The sequence below is a fragment of the Leptodactylus fuscus genome, chromosome 1 (genome assembly GCF_031893055.1).
Source record: "Leptodactylus fuscus isolate aLepFus1 chromosome 1, aLepFus1.hap2, whole genome shotgun sequence".
Lineage (NCBI taxonomy): Eukaryota > Metazoa > Chordata > Amphibia > Anura > Leptodactylidae > Leptodactylus > Leptodactylus fuscus.
The window spans coordinates 256,860,165-256,882,582 of NC_134265.1; the positions used below are offsets into that span (position 1 = coordinate 256,860,165).

The 22,418-nt window shown below is 40.8% G+C and overlaps 1 protein-coding gene across 1 annotated transcript in view; it reads left to right on the forward strand.

The window, feature by feature from the left end:
* Positions 1 to 22,418, forward strand: part of GSTCD (glutathione S-transferase C-terminal domain containing) — an 86,050-nt gene that overhangs the window by 44,134 nt on the left and 19,498 nt on the right. The window contains exon 6 of the mRNA XM_075286217.1: positions 19,887 to 20,002. Within this exon, the coding sequence (XP_075142318.1) occupies positions 19,887 to 20,002 (116 nt within the window). The remainder of the gene's footprint in view (positions 1 to 19,886; positions 20,003 to 22,418) is intronic.

Here is a 22,418-nt window from a genome sequence, read left to right on the forward strand (position 1 = left end):
ACTGTGATTTGTCTGTGGTTCAGGCTATGATAGTTAAAATTTTAGTTAGATTCTGTTTCAATCAAGTTTTATATATATAAGTTCAATAAGTTTAGTAATTTATTTTTTTTGTCTTTAAAAGGTTTTGATATGCCACACGTGCTCATTGATGGTGGTGTTGGTGACGCATGTGTACCAGTCTTCACTACTTATACTTTGTATATGATGGATAAGCGGTATATATGTAACATTGCCACTCTATGTTTGTCAGTGTACTATCTGTCCCTAAAGACACCGCCACCAGATCACCTCTGCTACACACTGTGCAGTTCATAGCTCTCCATGCTGGCAGCCGATAGGTCTGCCCTTGACTCCCCCTTTACTAGGGAGGAGCTCATGGAGGCCATTCGGTCGACCCCCTTGGGCAAATCTCCGGGCCCTGATGGCTTTACCCCTCGCTTCTTTAAAACCTGCAAGACCCAAGTGGCCCCTCTCTTTCTCCGTGTGTTTAACAGTCTGGATGCGGACACCCCTTTTGCGAGCCAGTCACTTTCTGCGTCGATAGTAGTTCTTCCTAAACCGGGCAAGGATCCCCGTATTTGCGCGAGTTATCGTCCGATCTCCCTTCTCAACATAGACATTAAGCTCTACGCGAAACTGCTGGCGAATCGCCTGTCCCCTCTGATGCCCCGGCTGGTCCACACCGATCAGGTGGGCTTTATCCCGGGCCGTGAAGCCAGGGACAACATTTGTAAGACTCTTTTGGTTACGGAGGCGGCTCGCTCCAGGGGCACTCCTTTGTGTCTCCTATCTATTGATGCTGAGAAGGCTTTCGACCGCGTCCATTGGGGCTTCTTGCGAGCCACCCTGGAACAAGTGAATATCGGCCCTGGCTTTTTGCATAAAGTCCTGTCCCTGTACGGCGACGCCTCGGCACAGGTTCGTGCTAATGGCTTATTGTCCGCTCCCTTGTTATGGAGCATCTGGCGGTTGCTCTTCGGTCTCGCGCGGATATATCAGGCCTCTCGGTGGGTCAGTCCCAGGTTCGTTTAGCTCTCTACGCTGACGATCTACTACTGTATGTTGCCCAGCCGCATGATTCTTTCCCTGCAATCCTTGAGGAATTCCGGCGCTATAGCAAAGCCTCTAATTTCAAGGTTAACCTTTCCAAGAGCGAGGCCCTAAATATTTCCCTTGCACAGTCGGAGGTCCTCCGGTTGGCCGCCAGTTTCCCCTTTAAGTGGCAACCCATCTCTATTAAATATCTGGGTGTCCAGATTCCTACCGATCCTGCTGACCTGGTTAATTTGAACTACCTTCCCCTGCTCGAGAGAACAGTTGTAGACTTGCGGGCGTATGGGTCCCTTGGATTATCTTGGTTTGGTCGTATCAATGCTTTAAAGATGGACGTCGTGCCCAGGTTTCTTTACCTCTTTCAGGCCCTTCCGGTCCCCGTACCCAGGCGATTTTTTAAAACCCTCCAATCAATGTTCAGTAAATTTGTCTGGGGCTCCTCTCGTAGTAGGATTAAATTCCAAACCCTTACTCGCCGTAAGATTTGTGGGGCGGCGGGGCTTCCTGACCCGTTTTTGTATTATCGCTCGGCGGTGTTGCTACGACTTTTCGATTGGCGTTTTCGGGCCTCGGGTAAACAATGGGTTTCCATTGAGGCTGCGCTTCTTTCTGCCCATCTCGCCTCTCTTCCGTGGATCCCCCCTCATTTTCGACCGGCCCTGCCACGCGCCTCACTTCTTTCTTCTCACTTTCTGTCTACCTGGGATTCTGTCCGCTCTTCTCTTTCCCTGGCCGCGGTCCCGGGCCGTCTGACTCCCCTATTTCGGAATGACATGTTTCCTCCCGGTCGGACTGTCCGCCGATTTCTTGGTCTGTTAGCGACGATGTCAGATTGGGGTCTATTGTAGGTTCTCCCTCCCTGCCCTCTCTTAGTTTACTACAGGCATCTTCTCCGGACCTTACTCTTTCCTGGCTTGAATATAACCAGCTCGCTGCGTTTCTTCACCAGTTTTCTCTACAACCAATTCTCTCCGCTGCCCCGACTGCCTTGGAGACAGAGTTTCTTCGCCCCGTGGCACCATCCCGTGTCCTCTCCTTGTTATACGATATCCTTCTTCAGGCCTCTGCCCCGGGACTCCCTCCTTTTACTAGGGCCTGGGACTCTGACCTGTGCTCTCGTTTATCTGCTGCTGACTGGGAATGCTCCTTTTTGTTGACTCACAAACTGCCTATGCCATGTAATGCGCAGGAGAAAAATTATAAGATCTTGTCTCGCTGGTACCGTTGCCCGACCCTTTTGCACCGTATCTTTCCCTCTGTGTCGGCTAACTGTTGGCGCTGTGGATCCGCGGCGGGTTCTCTCCTTCATATTTGGTGGGACTGCGCGAAGATTCAGGAGTTTTGGTCGTCAGTTTTCTCTCTGTACACTAAGGTCAGTGGTCGTTCTGTGTCCCCCTCCCCCCAATTGGCCCTCCTCTCCGTTATTCCTGGAAAGATTTCTAAAGTAAAGGGTGACTTGTTACGCCACTTTCTTACAGCTGCTAGAACAGTCATTCCACGCCATTGGCGCAGCACTGTGGTCCCCTCCTTGTCAGAGTGGCTTCATGAACTCCTACTAATTAGGAGGATGGAAGCTTTGGTCGCGGAAGACCTTGTTGACTCCTCTAAATTTGAGACCCTCTGGCGGCCGTGGATCATATTTCAGGATTCGTCTGAGTTCTCTTCCCTTTTTCCTTAAACTCTTTTCAGCTTGTCCCTTTTGGGGGTTTTTCTTTCACTCTTTTTCTTTGTTTTATGTCGTTTGTCTTTCTACGTCCATGTCTCTTGATGTTGTCTGTCTTCCCTTTTGTATCCTGTCTGTGTGGCGTATTGTCCTACCTCGGCTCTGTGTCTTGTTGGTCCCGCTATTGGGGCCGTGTTGAGTCTGTGGATGCGCCTCTTGTGTTGCCTGGGGTTGTTTGCTCTTGGTGCATGTCCGTCCTATTTGACCCACTTCAGGTGCTGTTCTGTTGTTTCCAGAATATTGGACGTGCCCGTAGTTGGCTTTCTTTTGATGTTATTGTAATACCCTGTATTTTTCTTTGTTTGATCGTTTGTCCCTTGTTATTTTTCTCTTTCTTTGAAAATTCAATAAAATTCAGTTTACACATAGCTCTCCATGCTGCTATGTGCTTCCTCCTGCTGCTGATGGACGCCCTTCTTCCCTGTAACTTGAAGGGCTAGCATGCACACCTATGAGCCTTCCTTAGTCATCCATTGGCCTGTGTGTATAAAGACCTGTTCACCGGCCTGATCAATACAGGATCACATTTTAGCTTGTTCCTTCAAGAGTATCTGCTGGTTTATTCCATGTACTGACCTTTGGCCTGTCTTTGACTCTGTATTTGTCTTCTCTACCTGTTCTGCCTTATACCTACCTGTTACTGACTTTGGCTTGTCCTGACTACTCCAGTCTGCTCATCTCAATCTGTCTGTAGCCTGTTGCCAACTTCATGGCTTGCACCACATTCTTACTGACCCATCTATGCTGCGCACCATTATCTCAGCGGACACCTACCAACCGGAGTGTCAAATGGCTAGGTGACACACTGGGTCCACATCCTGCTTTTCGTTACAATATACAGTGTAAAGCTACAAACCTATGTAATAGATCACAGTTTGCCACCTCAGGTGATGGCCTTTGGTTTCTCATTCTTTACATGTATTGTCTGCTAGTCGTTTGACCAGCATAGGATTTCCTTTCTGTGACCAATCTATGTGGTTTATAAAGCCCACCTAAAGGAAACCTAAACTTTAAAACAACTGTAGCCAGCAATTGTCATTAATCAACATTGTAATATACTTTATTAACAGATTTTGGCTCCTTTCTGTGAAACCCTGCAATGAAATCCACTTTCCGTTCCTTCTGTACTATTTTCTTTGTTCCCCTATTGTCCAGCAGTATGGGGGGAGTACTGGTATTATACAGCGATGCTGAGGCTTAGAGGGTTGCTTCAAACACATACAGATGTAGCCAAACTTCGGTAGTTGGTTAAACTGCTGCAGTGCGATATCTTGTCATGAAAAGTAATTGAAAAATCTTTTTTCAATTTTCATTTCATCCACTTTTCATTGGCTTTTGTTGTCTTTTGCAGAAGTTTTGGTTAATTCTGCTACATCTGTATATCTCAGGCATTGAAAAACATAGAACTGTGGTTCTAGTGTCATATGAAAGATAATATTCGTGTCTTATGTCTTCCAGCAGCCATCAGACACTTGTTACCTATCCTATGGATAGATGGTAAGTTGTGATTGTGGGACAGTTCCTGTAATAACCAACGTTGTAGATCTAGTGCTGTATGTTTGGTTAAGAGGAACGTGAATGTTATTTTGTTAGGATGGAGGAAATGAACTGTCACCAGGAACCTCTGGTGTCACTTATCTCAATGAGAGACATGAGGATGAGACAGCCAGGCTGATGCTTGTTTTTCTCAATGGCCACCATTGGAGGGCATTTTCTCAGGCCTGTCATTGTTTGCATATCCTTTCCAGAATAGTCAGAATCTTCCAATAAAACTCATATACACCGAGGCAGCTGTAAACAGATTGGTCGCTATGAGCTAAACAGATTTTTCCACTTCTTTCATAAATGTCCATCATTTTCCTTGAGTGGCATATGAAGAAATCATGAAATTCAATTAGTGTGCGCACAGGATGTCTGTGAGAACTTCTTGATGGGACATTTCTGCGCTGCACATTCATTAGTTATGTCTACTCTTCGGATTAAGTTATATTGGCTGATCAAGTTTGGAGGAGAATATAGAATTCATTGCGTTCATCCCAAATGCACATCCATCATTTCATTCCATCATCATAACTCATTATCTCCGTATTTCAAGCTGTCAAGTGCATTTCTTTTCACAGGTTTTACTTAATGTTCTTGGCAAACCGGATCAGTATGTTCATCTTCCATATTACATCATGTGTGCTTAGAGGTTTCATGTCATTGCAGTTTTTATTAACAGCTGACAATTGTGTTATTATGTGTTCTACATTAATATACCAGTCTGTGTAACCTGTATACAAATTCTGGGCGACTGATATTACATTCAATGGTGATATTTCCTCTAGATGATAACATTGCAATTCCGAGACTAATTCTTGCATAGTATTATCTGTTTTCATTTACATTCAGGTTTCTGACATCTAAGCTCATGTTGTATCACTGAGGATCCTCATCTTAATCCTGCTACCCCTATGACATTCGGCTGTTGTAGCAGGTGTTGTGTCTGTCTTGTTTGTGTCTGTGTCTCCGTTTGTTTGTCTCCTGTAAAAGAGCCAGGTGTTCGGGATTACACTCAATGTTCAGTCTTCTACCTCTCAGCTAGAGATGTATTTCTAGTCCTCCGGGGGTCATGTATAAGAACTGTCAAAGATATGACAAGATTTTCCTCACCAGACTCCAGTCTGGTGAAGAAAATCTTGTCACTTTCTTGAATTGTTTCACCATTAGTAATGCATTTTAGAAAACGGATATGGATGTCTATTGTTGACAATACCTTTATGTTTACACCCCCCTCCACCAATAAGCTGGTCCTACTGCTAGGACCCCAATAATCAGACATGATCTGCAAGGGAATCAGGCAGCAAGTGATCAATTTTCCTGCAGTAATATGACCAAATGAAAAATAAAGATTAATATGTATCCCAGTATCAATATGCTGTCCATGTGACAAGCAGATGTGTCTGTTGCTATTTAGAAGATAGACTGCTAACTCAAAATTCCTTAATGGGGTTGTCCATGACCTAGCAAAGTTAGACAATGATGACCTATCCACAGAATAGGTCATCAGTATCAGATCAGTCAGGGTCCACCACCCTGATCTGCTGTTTTGGCCTGAAGCCATATATGTGGTATTTGGCTGCATTAAGCTGTTCCCTCCTATTCAAGTGAATGGGAGCAGAGCAACAGTTCCTGGCTCCACCTGGTGGTTCTGGGAACTTCAACAGTCATAAGGACCAATGTCACTAGTCCATTAGAATTGAAAGGACAACTAGTTTACTTTCGTTGTGTGTCCATTCCTGCTAAGTAACTGTTGGAAGTCATTTTTTGGCCCTTACATGGGCATCATCTTTTTGTCTTTTCTAGTCATTTTGTTATCTCTACGTGCTATGTCTAAGTTGTGTAGCAATGGTAGATACATAGGTAGACAGACCTCTACATCTGGTTATCTCAGTGCTACCTAAGAGAAGAGCTGCACTGTACATGGGAAAAGAGGAAGGCTCAACTACATATCATGCTAACTCCGTTATAAGCTATACATCACAAGGGCCAAATATGTAGTGATAGATATTGGGAATTTTATAAATAACATCTTGTTTGGTCATTATTTATGGGAAATCTAAAGAGATTACTTTTATGGCATGTCTCTGTGTGTGTTGGTTATTACCATTGGTGCCATTTAGCCATCAGATGTATATACCATGGCATATGTTGAGTCAATTAAAGGTTATGGATCCATTTGGTGATTGATATGAGATAAGCCAATGGCCACATTTCTCCTTGTGGCTCAAACAGTGATAATAGTGTGGAATCGCTATTGGTTTCTGAGGTCCATAAACAGAGGACTATCCATCAACTTCATCTGACTTTTTTTCGATATTTTTTATTCAACAATAAAGGTAAGGTGTTCAATACTTGTCGAATTAACCTCATATCAAGTTCAACATTGTTGCTTGAATATCACAATTGGTGTCTTATCTAACTGCTACAATGATAGTAGATTACACAGTGAGCAAGAAACCAAAACATGTAATGTAATAGAATGTGATTTTCTTACAGTATTGCTGAAAAATCCCCAAAATTTACCTAATAACTCCTCCCAGTTTCCACATAAAGATTGGACAATAGGAGGCACAGACGATAGACAGACAAGACATACAAAGGGAAGACGAGGACCCAAAGTGGGGAAGGTACATGGACCATTGACTAGAGAGTGGGGATAAGGGGGGGTTGCCCTGGTGAGCCCTTCAAGGTGTCATAACCAAGTTGAACTTTATCTAACGTTATATTGAATTTAGGTATAGAGAGTGTGCAACTAACTCCTGTGCACAGCCTTCGAGTTATTCTTCCATAAAGGCCATTGCTGTGTTTCTTGTTATTTTGATGCTTTCCTGGTTAGATCACCCGATTTAATATGTTAGCTAATCTGTGGACTGTTCGCTTGTAATTATTCTAATAGCTGGTTTTATAAGGAAAAAAAAATGCAAGCCACTGGCTAGAATGTTTCTTTGTCTGGCTTGTTGCCAGTGGTTATCTAGCTGAGGGTACAAATGAATGTAAGGTGTAGGGGAAGGAGTCTGGTGTGGCAGCAGCAGCTGACAGTATTATGATAAGAAGCAGATCTTCACGGCACATTACTTGACAGATAAAAACAAAGGGCTTACTGTAAATCTGTCATTCCATTGCCTTAGGAATGTTCCAGGTAGGGAGGGACAGCATGATAAAATTAATCCTCCCCTAACAGAGCAATTCGTTTTTTTTTTCTTCTTTCTTTCTAATATTTATCAATCAACGTGGGTTTTGTGAGAAAGCTTTGTTAGTTTTTCCATTAGTAGACGTTTTATAAGTTGCTGAAGAATTGCCTTATTTGCCTGTTTAAGTCCCTTCAATCTTGTCATTACTCCGCATGGCAGCACGCTTGTACAACTGGAGAATAGTGAGAGTCACTTAAAGAGACCAGTGCTTGTATACAAGCAAAATTGCCTTAAGAAAATTGCAATGTATCTATTTCTTTAAAGATTCACATCAGAAAATTCTCTATATTTTCTTTCACCGTGGCCACACACAATGTTGGCACTGAAGCATTAGTATTATGGCATGGTGACCTCTGTCATCACCATTGATGAGATTATGAGATCAGACGTTTTGGAGAAAGTTGCTGGGTAATTACCTTCATTAACATAAAGTGACAGGCCCCTGGAAAGAATCACAGGCACAGTGGCGGAGGCTGAGTGACCTATATGGTCACATGGTCCTCCAGCTGGCACCATAGTATGGACAGGGACTCGGTCCACACAATCCAGGGATCTGGCAGAGGGGTCAAGAGCACCACATGAGTGACTGGCAGCTCCTTTTATCATACACTCAACAGTCTACATTTAAAGTGGACAATCCTTTTCGGGGGACCTTCTTCAGCCTTAAAATAGCATTTTATTGCAATTTTTCTATTCTCTAGCAAGTTAGAAAGGTATATGATGGACGCCTCGCCAAGAGCCTTTCGTTGGAATAGAGAAACTGAACCTGTACACTTGCTACAATTGACATCAGTAATGTACATTACTAACAGGCTCAGGCCAGAGAAAAAAAAGTGGTAATGTTTCTTTAACCCCTTCATGGAAGTATGAACTTTGTTGGTCAGATAATCTGTTGGTGACAGATTTACTACTGAAGATGTTAGGAAATAAAGTGTTGATGATTAGATGTGTAGGTCTTAGAATAGTCAGGTTAGTATTAGCAAAATAGCCATGATGTGCAGACATAACAGGGAAGTTCAGAAGTCAAACCAGAAGACGAAGCTGTGGTCAGTATAAGCAGAATATCAAGAAGGTACCAGGTGTAATTCCAAAAGGAGCAAAGCAGGAATGGTGATCAGGACACAACTGGTAGTGGGATGACAACTGGGAACAGGAGAGTGGCAATAGACCACAGTAAAGTTATTAACATTACTTTTAGTGGAAGTCTTTAAGACTTCTTGCCGAATAGTCAATGCCAAGGCCCAATTACTAGTCAAACCCCAAATTAGTATAAGCAATTTTGCCACCAGTATCAATGTCGGGTTGGATGTATGATACATTTCTCTATCAGGGCCATTAAATGGCCCCAGGAAGCAGGCTTTGTAGCATGCCAAAACGCGCGTCGAGTGGGCAGCTTGTACTGTGGGTCCCTTATCACCCAGTCGTTTCTACTATGGTTAAGACATAAGGACTTTTGTATTCATCTTTTAAACAATGTTATTAGATGTAGACTTTTTGGTCTTTACGATACTAAGTTACAACTCTGTGTCCTCTTAGCTAAGAATGTGGCAGTTTTTTTTAAAGGGGATTCAGTGTTTGTACATTGTTTCATAGAGACCATATCTTTGGCTTCCTTATACTTGATTATTGATTTAGTATGCTCCTAAGGAAACCGATATGGTTACATATACTGTGATGGTCTTTTTTGTGTACTAATATATTTGGCTTCATGTCTACCCTAAAACTTATGTTTTAGACTTTGTAAGGGTGATATTTTGTAAGCATCCTAGTCATTGCTGCTGTTCTTTATATACAGTATTAAGTGTTAGTCCTATGTGTGGTTTTCTTGTACTTTTTAATATTACTTTAATAAATATTATGTTTTTATAATATTTAATTTTTTCTTAAAATTTTTTTTCATGTTGAATGGCTAAGCCATCTGGTTTTACCAGAATTTTTGTATCCTATTTGCGTATATGGCTAAGACATGCTGGTTATATGAGGGCCGGACCTTTGGGAAGTAGTTGTATTTTGATGTTTTATGATTCCCATATCGTGCCATGTTTGTGTTATACTTATCCATTAAATGGCCAGCCTTAAACAGAATTTGACTGGATTTTTGTAAGTGGAGTAATAGTAATACTAGACAGCCTCTTGTAAGTAAAAGAATCTTCTTCCTAGGGTTGGGCAATTAATCAAAAATATCCAAAACTGACAGTCAATCTGGATAACCAACATGATTTTGTGCATGTCAGTCATTACAGTGTGTGTGAGCCTTTACCTGCAGCTCGTTCTGACTGTACACTTCTGACCCCACAGTATAATTAGCAGAGGCCCATGTGAAGTGAGCAAAAAAAAAAAAAGAAAAACTGATACTCTCTTACCCTGGGCCAGTTCTGGTCTTCATCCTCTTCTGGCTTCCTTAATGATATCAGGGACCTCTGAGATCTTGCAAAAACGCAAGTTTGACAAAGGTCTCTGAAGTCATTCAGGAGGGCTGAAAAGGAGTTGGAGCATAGTGAAGGTGAGTAACAATGTTTTTTTTATGTTTATTCGTCTCCCAAGGGTTTAGTTGTGTTCAGTATGGAATAAACTGACTCTCTCCCCCTCCCTCTTTCACACCCCCTCCCTGTTTCCCTAGCTAGCCCGCGTGGACTACTGCCTTTCCTAACTAACTAACTCAGCCCACCACCACCATCCCATCATACTTACCTGTCTTAATGTCCTGGAGGTCATTTTCTTCTCTCGACTTATGCACAATAGAGCCAGAGTGCCGGAACTGCAGCTCTATTGCATATGCGTGGGAGGTCCGACCCTTCTCCTCTTCATGTCTGCTGGCTCTTGTGCAATGGAGCTGGAGTGTATTTCACAGGTTCTGGCAGAAATGAAGGAAGTAACATTTCGTGCCCAGAAAAAGAGTACATGAAGACAGATAAGTGTGATGGGGCGGGGAGTAGTATTGGTGATGTTCCTTTTCAGAAAAGGGAACATCAATGGAAAATCATAAAATGGATCCCGTCGATCTGGGAAAATATACATTTATTTTTAAAGTAAGTAAGAAGTTAGGTGGGGGGGGGAGGATGTTTAGTTGAGGGTTAGATTATCATTTCATCTTGGACAACTCCTTTAAGATTTGCTGTCACATAAGTACCCACAAAATATACATGTTCCTTGCAGGAAAAAAAGCTCATGTATCAAGCATATTATTATCATTCTTCTGCTAGACACAAATGCCTGTTTTTTCTTATTACACAAGCATTCTTGGCTATAACATATTTTAATTCTATCAAAACAGAAGTGATTAGAAAAGTGTCAAGCAAAGACGTGTTGAAAGACGTAGGTAATGATTGTAGGTAATTATCCTTAGACTCCTGTATCTACCCTTCTCTAGGTGTCAGGAATCTAAGTTTAGCTCCTGTTGTTTTAAGGTTACCATGCCAACCTGTAAAGCTTCTGCAGTGTTCAGCCTCTCCTGTGCTGATCCAGTTAGCAGCTGGAGAAGGATTTTTAAGCCCTATTCCTGCCAATCCAGCTGCCTACTATTTGGTAGTACATAGTGTGGCTTCCATATCCTGATCGTTTGTGCTGAATTGCTCTATATTGACCTTTTGGCTTGTTACTGGAAATCTGCTTGTCTTCTGATTTTGGCTCAGACGTTACCTCTCTGACTGATTTTTACCTTGGGCACCTTCTCTCTCTCGATTTATCTGCCTAATTTTGCCAGCTTATATAGTTATTGATTTATTTATTACAATGATCATACTTTTAATGGCAAAATGCCATAACAGTCAGTGACAGGGCCTATTTCAGGTTTACTATCGACACTTGTAAGACTTAGAAATTACTGCAATGCAAGGGAGAATCTTAATTCATGTGCAAAAGGTGCCAAGACTACATGTAACCAATGTTCCCAATACCTCCTAACAGCTAGGTCAGAAACAACCAAACTGCTCCTTTCAATCCAATGATGCATCCCCTTTCAATGTCTGTCAACTTGGCAAAATGTTTTCAAGTGCATCATCGAGGATTGTCTATTGGTGAACAATCTCTCATCAAGAGGTACACTACTCAAAAGTAGCCCCTAAGAGCAATTCTATAGGGCAACAGGGACTAGACCATCATGTGGCAAGACGCAGTGTCTAATCAGACCAGTTGAGAGTTTTGCACCAATCCTACAGTTGTATCTGGGTGTGTTATTTATTTTGAAACATATAAATTTCAAACATTGAAAGAGTAAAGTTAGTAAATCAAATAGAGAGCAATCTTAAAGGGGTTGTCCAGGTAAAATTCGACAACCCCTTTTAACTTTTAAATCAGCCAGAAGTAGTGAAAATAAATAAATAAATAAATAAATAAATATATATATATATATATATATATATATATATATATATTCACCTGTACGAAGTCTAGTTTGGACTCTTTAACGCCAGAATTCTACATACAGTGCACTTCAATTGCAGTAGGACTCGTGTTTTTAAGCAGTCTTTGGTATATAGCATTAGCATAAATATAAGTCTCTTTAGTTGTGTAGTAGGATTGAGCATATGGCCTCATTGTCCATACTTTTGTTAACTTCAGGGATGAGGATAATAAGCAGATATACTGATATACCTTGTTACTCGCTAAGACTGATTTTTCGGCTATCAGGTTATCTTGGAGACAATTGTTAACAAATTCCATGAAGCTGTCTGTTTCTCACGTGAGAAATCCAGTCACTCATTTTTAACATTTTTAGTCCATGCAGAATTCAGACTTCTCACGTACAAACAGAACCACTGTGTACACGCATTTTTATACATTGTTTTGTTCTTTCAATTCCACAGTGGGTGGTGGAATGGCTTTCCTAGAAAGGGAATGGAATCTGCTTTCATAAGGATTGTGCTATTCTTCTTGAAACATGATAGGAATGTGTATTCATCACGCTACCTGACGACTTCCTAAACATTGCCGTACCGAAGGTGAAGTGTCCTTTGTAACGATCATGATATTGCTTTTCCATGTGGAAGGTTTCGAAAGGATAAGTAGAATCCACCTCATCTCTGAGATGGTGATCATGGCTAGTAAAAATCTATGATTTGGCTTACATTCATACACTGCTTTGTGGGTGGGTGGTTGACTATCTATAGTGTAACGCCAGGTAGAGGTGGAATTATGCTATTTGACTGCAGAACTCGGGATGCCGGCCAGAATAGACAGCATTTATGACTATCCAGTGATCTCTACCTACTCATGTTTTTGGTTTGTAATTGTTATTTATGGTCAGTGTCTGAAGACTTGTAATTTGTTAGATTGGCTATATACATTAGATAGCAGTCAGTCAGGTGGCAGCTCCTTATAAACATGACTGCTGGACTTCATAGGAGAGAAGGGGCTATCTACAGTATTATTAGGCAGGTGTGGAAAAATTGCTGCACGGTAACAATGCTTTAAATAATAGAAGTGCTAATTATTTTTGTCAAAGCACCACTGAAACAAGAAACAGCTCTGTAGGGGGCTTAAATCTGGGGGACAGCCAAATTCTACTATAAAGGTACAGTTGTAAAAGACATTTCGCAGGTTATACATCATAGCAGGATTGAGTACAGCAACAATACTCAAGATAGATAAACCAGGCAAAGACTGAGGTTTCAAGATGTACTGTTCAAGCAGCTTTGAAGAAGCACCAAAATGGGCAATATGGTGGACTGAAGACAGTGCTTGGCCCAGAAAACTTAGTGCAGTATAAGAAAGGCACTTCATCTTTCCTTCTTTTCAAAATAGGAAGATGTCCAGCAGTGCCCTAAGTTCAGAACTGACAGAAACCACTGATCTACTATTCAGAGAAATCTGGCCAGAAGTGGTCTTCATGGAAGAATTGCGGCCAAAAAGCCATAACTTCACGGTGGAAACTAAGCCAAGTGACTCATCTATGCGCAAAAACATAGGAAATGGGGTGTATAGAAATGTCAACAGGTGCTTTGGACCGATGAAGCAAAATCTGAAATATTTGATTAGAACAGAAGGCTGTTTGTTCGCTGAAAGGCTGGAAAGAGGTACACTAATGAATGTCTGCAGTGAAGCATGGTGGAGGTTCCTTGCAAGTTTTGGGAGACATTTCAGAAAAGAAATGGGGATTTGGTCAGGATTATTACTATACTCCATACTGAGAAATACCCTTCATGCAATATCAATAAGGAGGCACCTGACTGGCTATAAATGTATTCTACAACCCCAAACATACAGCCATTTAAGAACTATCTTCAGTGTAATGGAGAACAAGTCCTGGAAATGATGATATGGCCTCCACATAGGCCCCTTGATTTCAACGTCATCACTTCTGTCTGGAATCACATGAAGAAGCAAAGGAATCTCTTCGTCTACAGATTTGTGGTTAGTTCTCCATGATGTTTAGAACAACCTCCCTGGCGAGTTCCTTCAAAAATTGTTTACAACTCTACCTAGAAGAATTGATGCTTTAAAGGGTTAAATATTGATGTGATTAGATGTGTTTTTTATGCACTTAATTTAGCTATTTACCAAAAAGAAACTGTTAAACCTTCTGTTTTTGTAGGCATTTTTACGTTGCCAAAAAGGCTGCAAAGTACTATATGTAATGTATTTAGGCAGCCTTAGACATGATCTAGCTCTGTATCCTCTTCCAGGCATCCACCGTACTATTATGATTTTTAAACATGGCACTCCCTCAGGATGATACGAAGAAGGCAATAGACCACGCTTGAGGTCACACTAGAATTTATTGGCTAAAAGGTGCACTCAGGAGCTGAGTGGCCACCATAGCTGCTGTGTCTCCACTGTATTATACATTGAAGATCTGGCAACAATGCATACGATCAGTTCCCGCACTGACAAACTTGACCTAAGCATAATTTTACCAGCACCGCCATTTTGTGTTGATTGACGCCCCCTGTGATGAGATTTAGGGCCGGCAATCTAATGCCTGGACAGCTGGGAGCCTATTAAAAACTAAAATCTCTATATTCCTTTGATCACAAAACAGTGTGTGCAGCAAAATCTATTTTCACTATTAAAAACTTGCAGGCTTGTTTTCAGTGTAGTTGTATTGCAGACTGCACTTGGCAGCCTGTAATAGAACTCTATGTATTTTACAATACATTGAAATCCGTAAGCATCGCAGTATACTGTATTCGTTTTTAGACCCCCTATTATTTATTAAAAGTTCAAATCACCCCCCCCCCCCCCGCCCTTTTCCTAGACCGGATATAAAAATAAATAAATCTTGTAAAAAAATACTTTATATATATTTTTCCCATAATCTGAATCCTGTCGAGGAAAAAAAAATTAAGAAAGCTGGACCACCATTTCTTTCACTTTATTGCCTCCCATAACATTTTAATAAAACTAATTGTACAAGTAAAAAGTAAGTCTGGCCTCACAAAAAAAGATGCCTTATGCAGACCCAAGTACGACAATATAAATAAAAGTTAAAGGGGCTCTATCATTGGAAAAAATTTTAACTAAGCACATACTTGCATAGCCTTTAGAAAGGCTTATCCACACATACCTTTTACATGTTAATCCCCTCTTGTTTTTGAATGAGCCCTCTTTTATTCATATGCTAATTAGCCTCCAGCGTGCACCCCGGAAGTCTCAGTGAGCACTGTCCGCTGTCTGTGAGAGCAGAGAAGGCAGCCTCTCACACACACAGCAGAGGGTGCTTGCTGAGACTTCCGGGGTGCACGCTGGAGGCTAATTAACATATAAATAAAAGTGGGCTCATTCAAAAACGACGGATGGGATTAACATACAAAAGGTATGTGTGGAATAGCCTTTCTAAAGGCTATGCAAGTATGTGCTTAGTTAAAAATGAGTTTTCCCAATGATAGAGCCCCCTTAAGGGCATCAAAATATAGTGACTCTAAGAATTTTTCATCGTTTGGATTTTTTAAGGCATTAAAACATAACAAAAACTATATAAATTTGGCATTGCTATAATTGAAGCAACCAGCAGAATTTGGCTGCACAGTGAACCGCGTAAAAATGAAGCGCGTAAGAAATTCACACAAATTCACTTTTTCTTAAGTTTCAAGCCATTCAGAATTTTTTTTTTCCAGCTTTCCAGTACATATGGAAAATTAAATAGTGTCATTATGAAGTACAATTTGTCCTGCAAAAATGTAGTCCTAGTACGGCTCTGTGAAAGGAAAATTTAAAAAGTTATATCTTTTGGAAGGCAAGAAGTAAAAAACGAAATTTGAAAAATGGCTGCAACGGGAAGGGGTTAAAGCAGAACTAAACTTTCAAACAACTTTTGAATTTCTGGCTGTTTTATTAATAAGTTTAGTAATTTTCTTAATTCTTTCGCTTGTTTCTCTGTTCCCTGCTTCTGTGAACAGGCTTGTGTGTAAGGGAAAAGAGGGTGGAGGAGGGTCACATGAAACAGATATATCTCATTACATTATAAAATGTAAAAACTTACAAATAAAGCCCGATAAAAGACACAAAAATTGTATGAATAACCCAAAAGAAAGTAAATGTTATAGCCTTTGAAACGGTATAAAAATACAAATGTGTGTAGTCCTGAATCAGGCAAAATGTGAAGGAGTGTTCCTTGGCAGCATCCAGGAACGTCGCCATAATGTGGTGGAGACTACAGAAACTTGTCTTCGGACTGACTACTACATTTTCTTGTACCCACTGATTTTGGCAGTAAAGCCTTTCCTTGATCTAGCCTGAGCCGTTGACTTGTTGAAGGTATGAATGAATGACAGGAAGGAAGACCATATATTTGGAAAAGACTGTCAAGGTGAAGAAATCTGTGTGAATTGCAGGTAAACCTTGGCGGAGCGCTCAGTCAGCCCTACACGATACTAATTGCTACACAGTCATTCTTTGTAAAACTCATTCAGCAGTAATAATATCCTAGGCTTACCCAGGGAGACAAGGAGAAGGCGAGATGGGAGATTGAGGTTACCACTACATGTCAGTTCCTGACTGCGCCTGTTTATGTTTACATTTGGGCTACATCTATCAGCCATGTGTATGCTGATGTGCCTGGAGCTGTGCACTTTTCCACTTGCTGACAGGGAGACTGATCATTGAGATCATTAGTAAACTGCAGGTAAAACCCCCATGGAATGTCGGACAGAATAATGAATGTTCTGAAGAACAAATGCTTTCTGGTTCAGGGCGAAGGGACTATTTAAAACTCACTTGCCTGTGTACAGAGTTCTATTTAAAGCGGATGCTCCTGTTACTGTTCTCTCGGTTAAGAATTTTTTTTTAATTTTTTTTATATACAAGAGATGTTATAAGGAAGTTAACCTTTATTGTGGCTCGTTGTGCTAGATATTTTGTGACAGCTTTATTGCTTCCTACCTTTTGGATCTTTCAAGCAATTTAGTGTTAAATTCTAGACTATTATTTACTTTTTACTATGTTCAGGCTGTGATCAGTTACTGTCATCCAACTCCACCATACACTTCTCTGCTAAGCATGCAAGTGCTCTGAATGAGGGGATGGAAAGAAAGTCTCTGGCAGACAGCTTTAATGAAGGTTTATAGAACAAAAGAATTGGGCTTTTGAAATCCAGTTTTATGCCATTGAGGGAGTACTTCATATGCAAAAGATTGTTGGCCTGTTACCCAAAAATCTGCAGTTTAGCCATTGTGATGTGCATATCCACCTTTAGGCGAAGGCCCCACAATGCAGAAACGCAGCTTTTTTGTTGCATTTTTTTTTAACCAAAGCCAGGAGTGGATTGAGCAGAAGGTGGAAGTATCAGAAGCTTCCTAGATATTTCTAATTCCTTTTGTAGACACTCATGGTTTTGGCTCAAAAAACCGTAGCAAAATCTGCAACAAAAAACGCTGTGTTTCTGCAATGTGGAACCTCAGACTAAGTCTGTAATTTGCTTCCTGACTCAATAGAGGCTCTGACTTTTCTGAAGGCTTAGACTTCAGCTTTGACATATACTGTATGTGCAGGTTGGTGTCGACATTACTTATTTCCAGAATAAGGATATATGATTGCAAACTATACAGTGGAATCCTGGAGAAATGCCGCTTCTTCACTTGTGTCTTTTTATTTTTTTGGTGGCTAGAAATTGTGAAAGATATAAAAAAGATCTTCTTGTACATTGGGGCAGATTTAAAGGGATTCTACCATTAAAACCTTTTTTTTTGTAGATTAGACTTCGGAATAGCCTTTAGAAAGGCTATTCGTCTCTTACTGTTAGATGTGATCTCTGCTGCGCCGTTCCTTAGAAATACCGGTTTTTACCAGTATGCAAATTAGTTCTCTCGCAGCGATGGGGGCGGGCCCCAACACTGGAAATGCGATGGGGGCGCCCCCACTGCTGCTCGAAAACAAGCTCCAGCAACGCCTCTATCTTCTACTGGATCCTCCCCTTCTTTCTTCGTCTTTCTTCAGTGTCACCTCCGACGCCTGCGCATGCCTCGACCATAGTTCCGATGCCGCAATTGCGCGCATGCGCAGTCGGCTCTATTGGTGTCTCACTGGCAGAGCCAACTGCGCAGGCGTCGGAGGTGACGCCAGAGAAAGACGAAGAAAGAAGGGGAGGATCCAGCAGAAGATAGAGGCGTCACTGGAGCCTGTTTTCGGGCAGCAGTGGGGACGCCCCATCGCATTTCCAGCACTGGGGCCCGCCCCCATCGCTGCAAGAGAACTAATTTGCATACCGGTAAAAACTGGCATTTCTAAGGAACGGCGCGGCGGAGATCACATCTAAAGGTAAGAGACGAATAGCCTTTCAAAAAAGGCTATTCCGTCTTATCTACAAAAAAAAAGTTTTTAATGGTAGAATCCCTTTAAGAAATCAGCTAAAGAAAACCTATTTGAGGCTAGGCCCCTACTGTGGAAACAAAACACTGCATTTTACAGTAACAGCAAGGTGAATGAGATTTTGGTTAATCCCATCCACACATTGCGGAAAACAGAGCTGCACAAAACCTGCTTTTTCTAAAACATGCATTTCAGAATAATGCAAGATGTTATTTTTAGCTGCCGAATCGCTAGCGGTTTAATAGGGGAAGGAAAAATGTATAATAAATCCTAATTCCAAGTGTGTTTTCAACCAGTGATATCTCTTTCATATGACACAAAAAGCAAGTTTATACGTATGTTTTATAATGTCCGAGATACATTTTACAGCCTGTACTCCTTACAGTGAGAGGCAGAAACATCTCTCAATACAGAAGCAAGGAGGAGAATGAAAACATGCAGGATTTCGCAGAAATTATCCAAAATGTGTTAATAAAGTATATTACAAAAAGTATTCATGGCACAAATACTGCCAGAAAATGAAAAGATGTACCAAAGTTTAGTTACACTTTAAAGGTGATCTGCACATATGTGGCCTTGGATATTCCTTTCAAATAGCACCCATTTCATGGTGGATGGTGTCATTTGAGTTCATGTATCCACATATATGTGGAGGATGTCAGCTTGTGTAACCTCCATTTTGGATCCAGGGTCATGTGGTGCCATGCCTGTAGCCATTTTACACTCTTCTTTGTTTAGAGAGCTCAAATATCCCCCTCAGCTTTAATGGGATGTGACTTCTCTCCAGTTCCTTATCCTATAGCCATGCGCCAGAACTATTTTACAACTTTGCCACCAATCATGTTATGCTAATTATACTAGTCCAACCTGTTCTTCGTCTATACAATGTATTAAATTGACCTCTTTCCCTCCATTAAAGCAGAGCCCACTATATACACCATAGCTGTGTGTGTACGTGTGTCTCTCTAATGTAGCTTATACATCAACTTTATTAATTTGGATTTCAATCCGGTGATACTTAGAGTGGATTGAGCTCACACATATATATACATGGATGGAAGGACCTCTGAAATGATTTTTTTGGTATATAGGTCTTTCTTTTATCATTACATGGAGCAACTAGAATTGCAAAAAGCCTTGCTTATGGCTATATATCGCAGCTTTGTGTGGAGTGGATAATCGTCTATACAAGCACAAGCATATCTGATGCCAACACAGCATACTAATGTTTTAACCTTAGTTTAACCAGTCTGGCTTCCTGTAAAATCATGGGATTATTGTTCATTTCCACCTCCTATGAACATAACCAGCCAGATCAGCTGGAACATTTTAGTTGGTTAGTGACGGCCAATACTTACTTCACTCTACAGCTGTCTTTTCTCAAGGAGCATGATAGCTGGCACACACAACATAAACTTCAAGGAAAGCAGGTGCCTGATAAGGTTTAACTTCCTATCATATATAACCATGAAAATGTTGCTTTTATGGATGCTGTCCTATAAATTCTGGTGCTGAGATGGAGATAATTTGGCATTTGTGTATAAAATCTTGAAAAATAGGAATACATCGGTAATGTGTGTGAACCAAGATGTCTGTCACACAGTTATTAATAGTGTTTCTAATATTTATTTTAGGAAAGATGTCCAGTGACCGTGCCCTAAGGAAACAGCAGCAACTGAATAACCTCTTATCTGTCATCACTAATATGGCAAAACCCGGAGACACAATTGTGGACTTTTGTAGCGGAGGGGTAACATCTCTTTCTATTATATTTATTTGGTTTTTAATCTGTGTATTTATTTTGCTTTATATTAGGCTAGGGCTACACAGTGAATGTGTTCGCAGCAACCAAAGATTTCTGTGTCACCTTTCAGTAATGTAAGCAAATGGAGCCGCATTGCGACTCCCCCAAGAACGTTGCAATCTGGATTTCTAATAGCAAAAACAACCAGCAGTGCTTGCAGCATCCTCAAGGTTGTACTTACATTGGAGAAGTCATGGGGTGACACAGACATCTTCGGTCATACAACAGGAGCTCTGGCCATAATCGCCCAGCCTTTGTCAGCAAAATAGATTGTGTGCTATATAATGAAGTATATGCGAACAAAGGTGTATCATATCATATTAAGATTAATAGTACCTTGGAAAATGATTGGAGTACTTGCCTGAAGAATCCCTCATTACGTCTCAGCAAGTTGCCTCATGTCTATAGTTATTTGTATAGGAGCAGAGATGTAGCTAGAAAGCTAAAAAAGAACCTTGTTCATCTTGGGTCAGCTCTATCTAAACAAATACCAGACACCTGCAAAAAAGCAAGTAGGTACAATTCCTATTATCAGCTTTCATACCATGCTGCATAGTGTGAGCACAGAGTATATAAATCACTCCAGTAAAATGTGGATTCATGCCTAGTATACAGGATTTCCCTTCTAGTATCTGGACGATTTCCTTAAGTATCTACTTACATATAACATATAACGTTAAACTGCATATATTTTAATAAAGAAAACATAAAATCAAAGCTTTGTAATATAAACTAAATATAGAAAAAATAGTGTCTATATACTCACAAAAATGGCCTGGTCACACAGGGGTTAATTAGTAATCATAAACATTCCATCGGATTGTAAGGAAATAATTACCAATATTTTTGTATTTATAGGTAATAATGGAAAAAATATCCTTAAACGGGGACCTGTCTCCGCTATTGACCAGTCTGTTTTACTAAATACTTGCGTTCTCTATAAAATACCAATTCTGTAGCATCTGTTCTCATGACTATGCTTTGCGCCATTCCTCTGGTATTATGAATACATTGACATCTGGGTGCTACCATTCCCCCTTATTATTACTGGTAGTACCCGGAGGTCAGTTTATTCATTAACTTCTAGGAGGAATAACATAGGAAAACGAGTAGTGACATATGTAGGGGACTTAGTTTTAAAAAGTACCTTAAAAATGAGTGCCATACATATGAAGTATAGTATATCACCTAGGTCAACATTACGTAGTCAAAGGTTAACACAGAAGATAAAGACCTACACACTGAATCAGATGGTCATTTACAAATATGTACAGTGAAAATGCTAATTACAAAGCTGTTTAATAGCAGTTACCACTCAGGCTCTGTTCACATGAACAGACAGGACAATAGATTAGAACAGTGGACAAGCAGACTAGTTAACTAATGGTTACATGTGGAGCCCTCACAGACCCCATTACCTATAATGGGGTCCGTCGGGTGTCCTTTGTTTTTAAACTGAAATGTGTTCGTAGCCTTAGTCATTGCATGAGAAAGAATAAAAAACCATTATTAAGCAACCACTGGAATGGCGTCTGAATTGGTCCTCATTCTGACTCTACTGGCTTTTAAGTTGGTATGGTCTAATTTCATAATGTACTATACAAGTTGATCAATCATGAGCTCTATGACCACATAATAGGAAGGATCGAGAGACCGCTGGCATGAGAACAGGCAATATGTCGCTTTATTTCTACTCAAACCTCATTAATCAAAACTGGCATGTGACATGTGAAAAACTTTTTTTTTTCTTGTTTTCATATACTTATGAACCCTGTATAGAGTTGTCCACTTTGAATTTTACCTTTTTCTTAAAGGTCTTTCCCAGTAAGAAGCCAATCACAGGATGTCCCACTCCTGGGACCCCTGGTGATCATAACTTGTAATCTGTGGGGGAACTTAGCAACACATGTACAGATGGCCTGGAGCGCCATCATAGGCCAAATAAGGTCATACAATTTATGATTTTATTTATGAGTCATAGAAGTTGTTACTATAAACAACACAGAGAAATGTATGGGTAGAGTTACAAATGACATGAGGGAGGCTATGGGTAGAGATACAAATAATAAGGGGTGTGTACGGGTGGAGATGCAAACAATATTGAGGAAGGTATACATGGAAAGGACAGTAGAAGTCCTTGTGTCCAGTATGTGGAACTTCTACCAGCTTTGTCCACAATCAGGTGACAACCTAGTAGCCCACTTTCTTTAATTCTCATCTCAGGGGACCCGATTTGCTGCTGTGAGAAATGACTTCTTTTAGCCCAATTTATAGTTGAGAGCCTTGAGAGGTGAGAGAGAGTTGAGAGGTGTGTGTATGTATATTGCTGCTACTGCATAATGATGATGACTGTGTTCTTCTC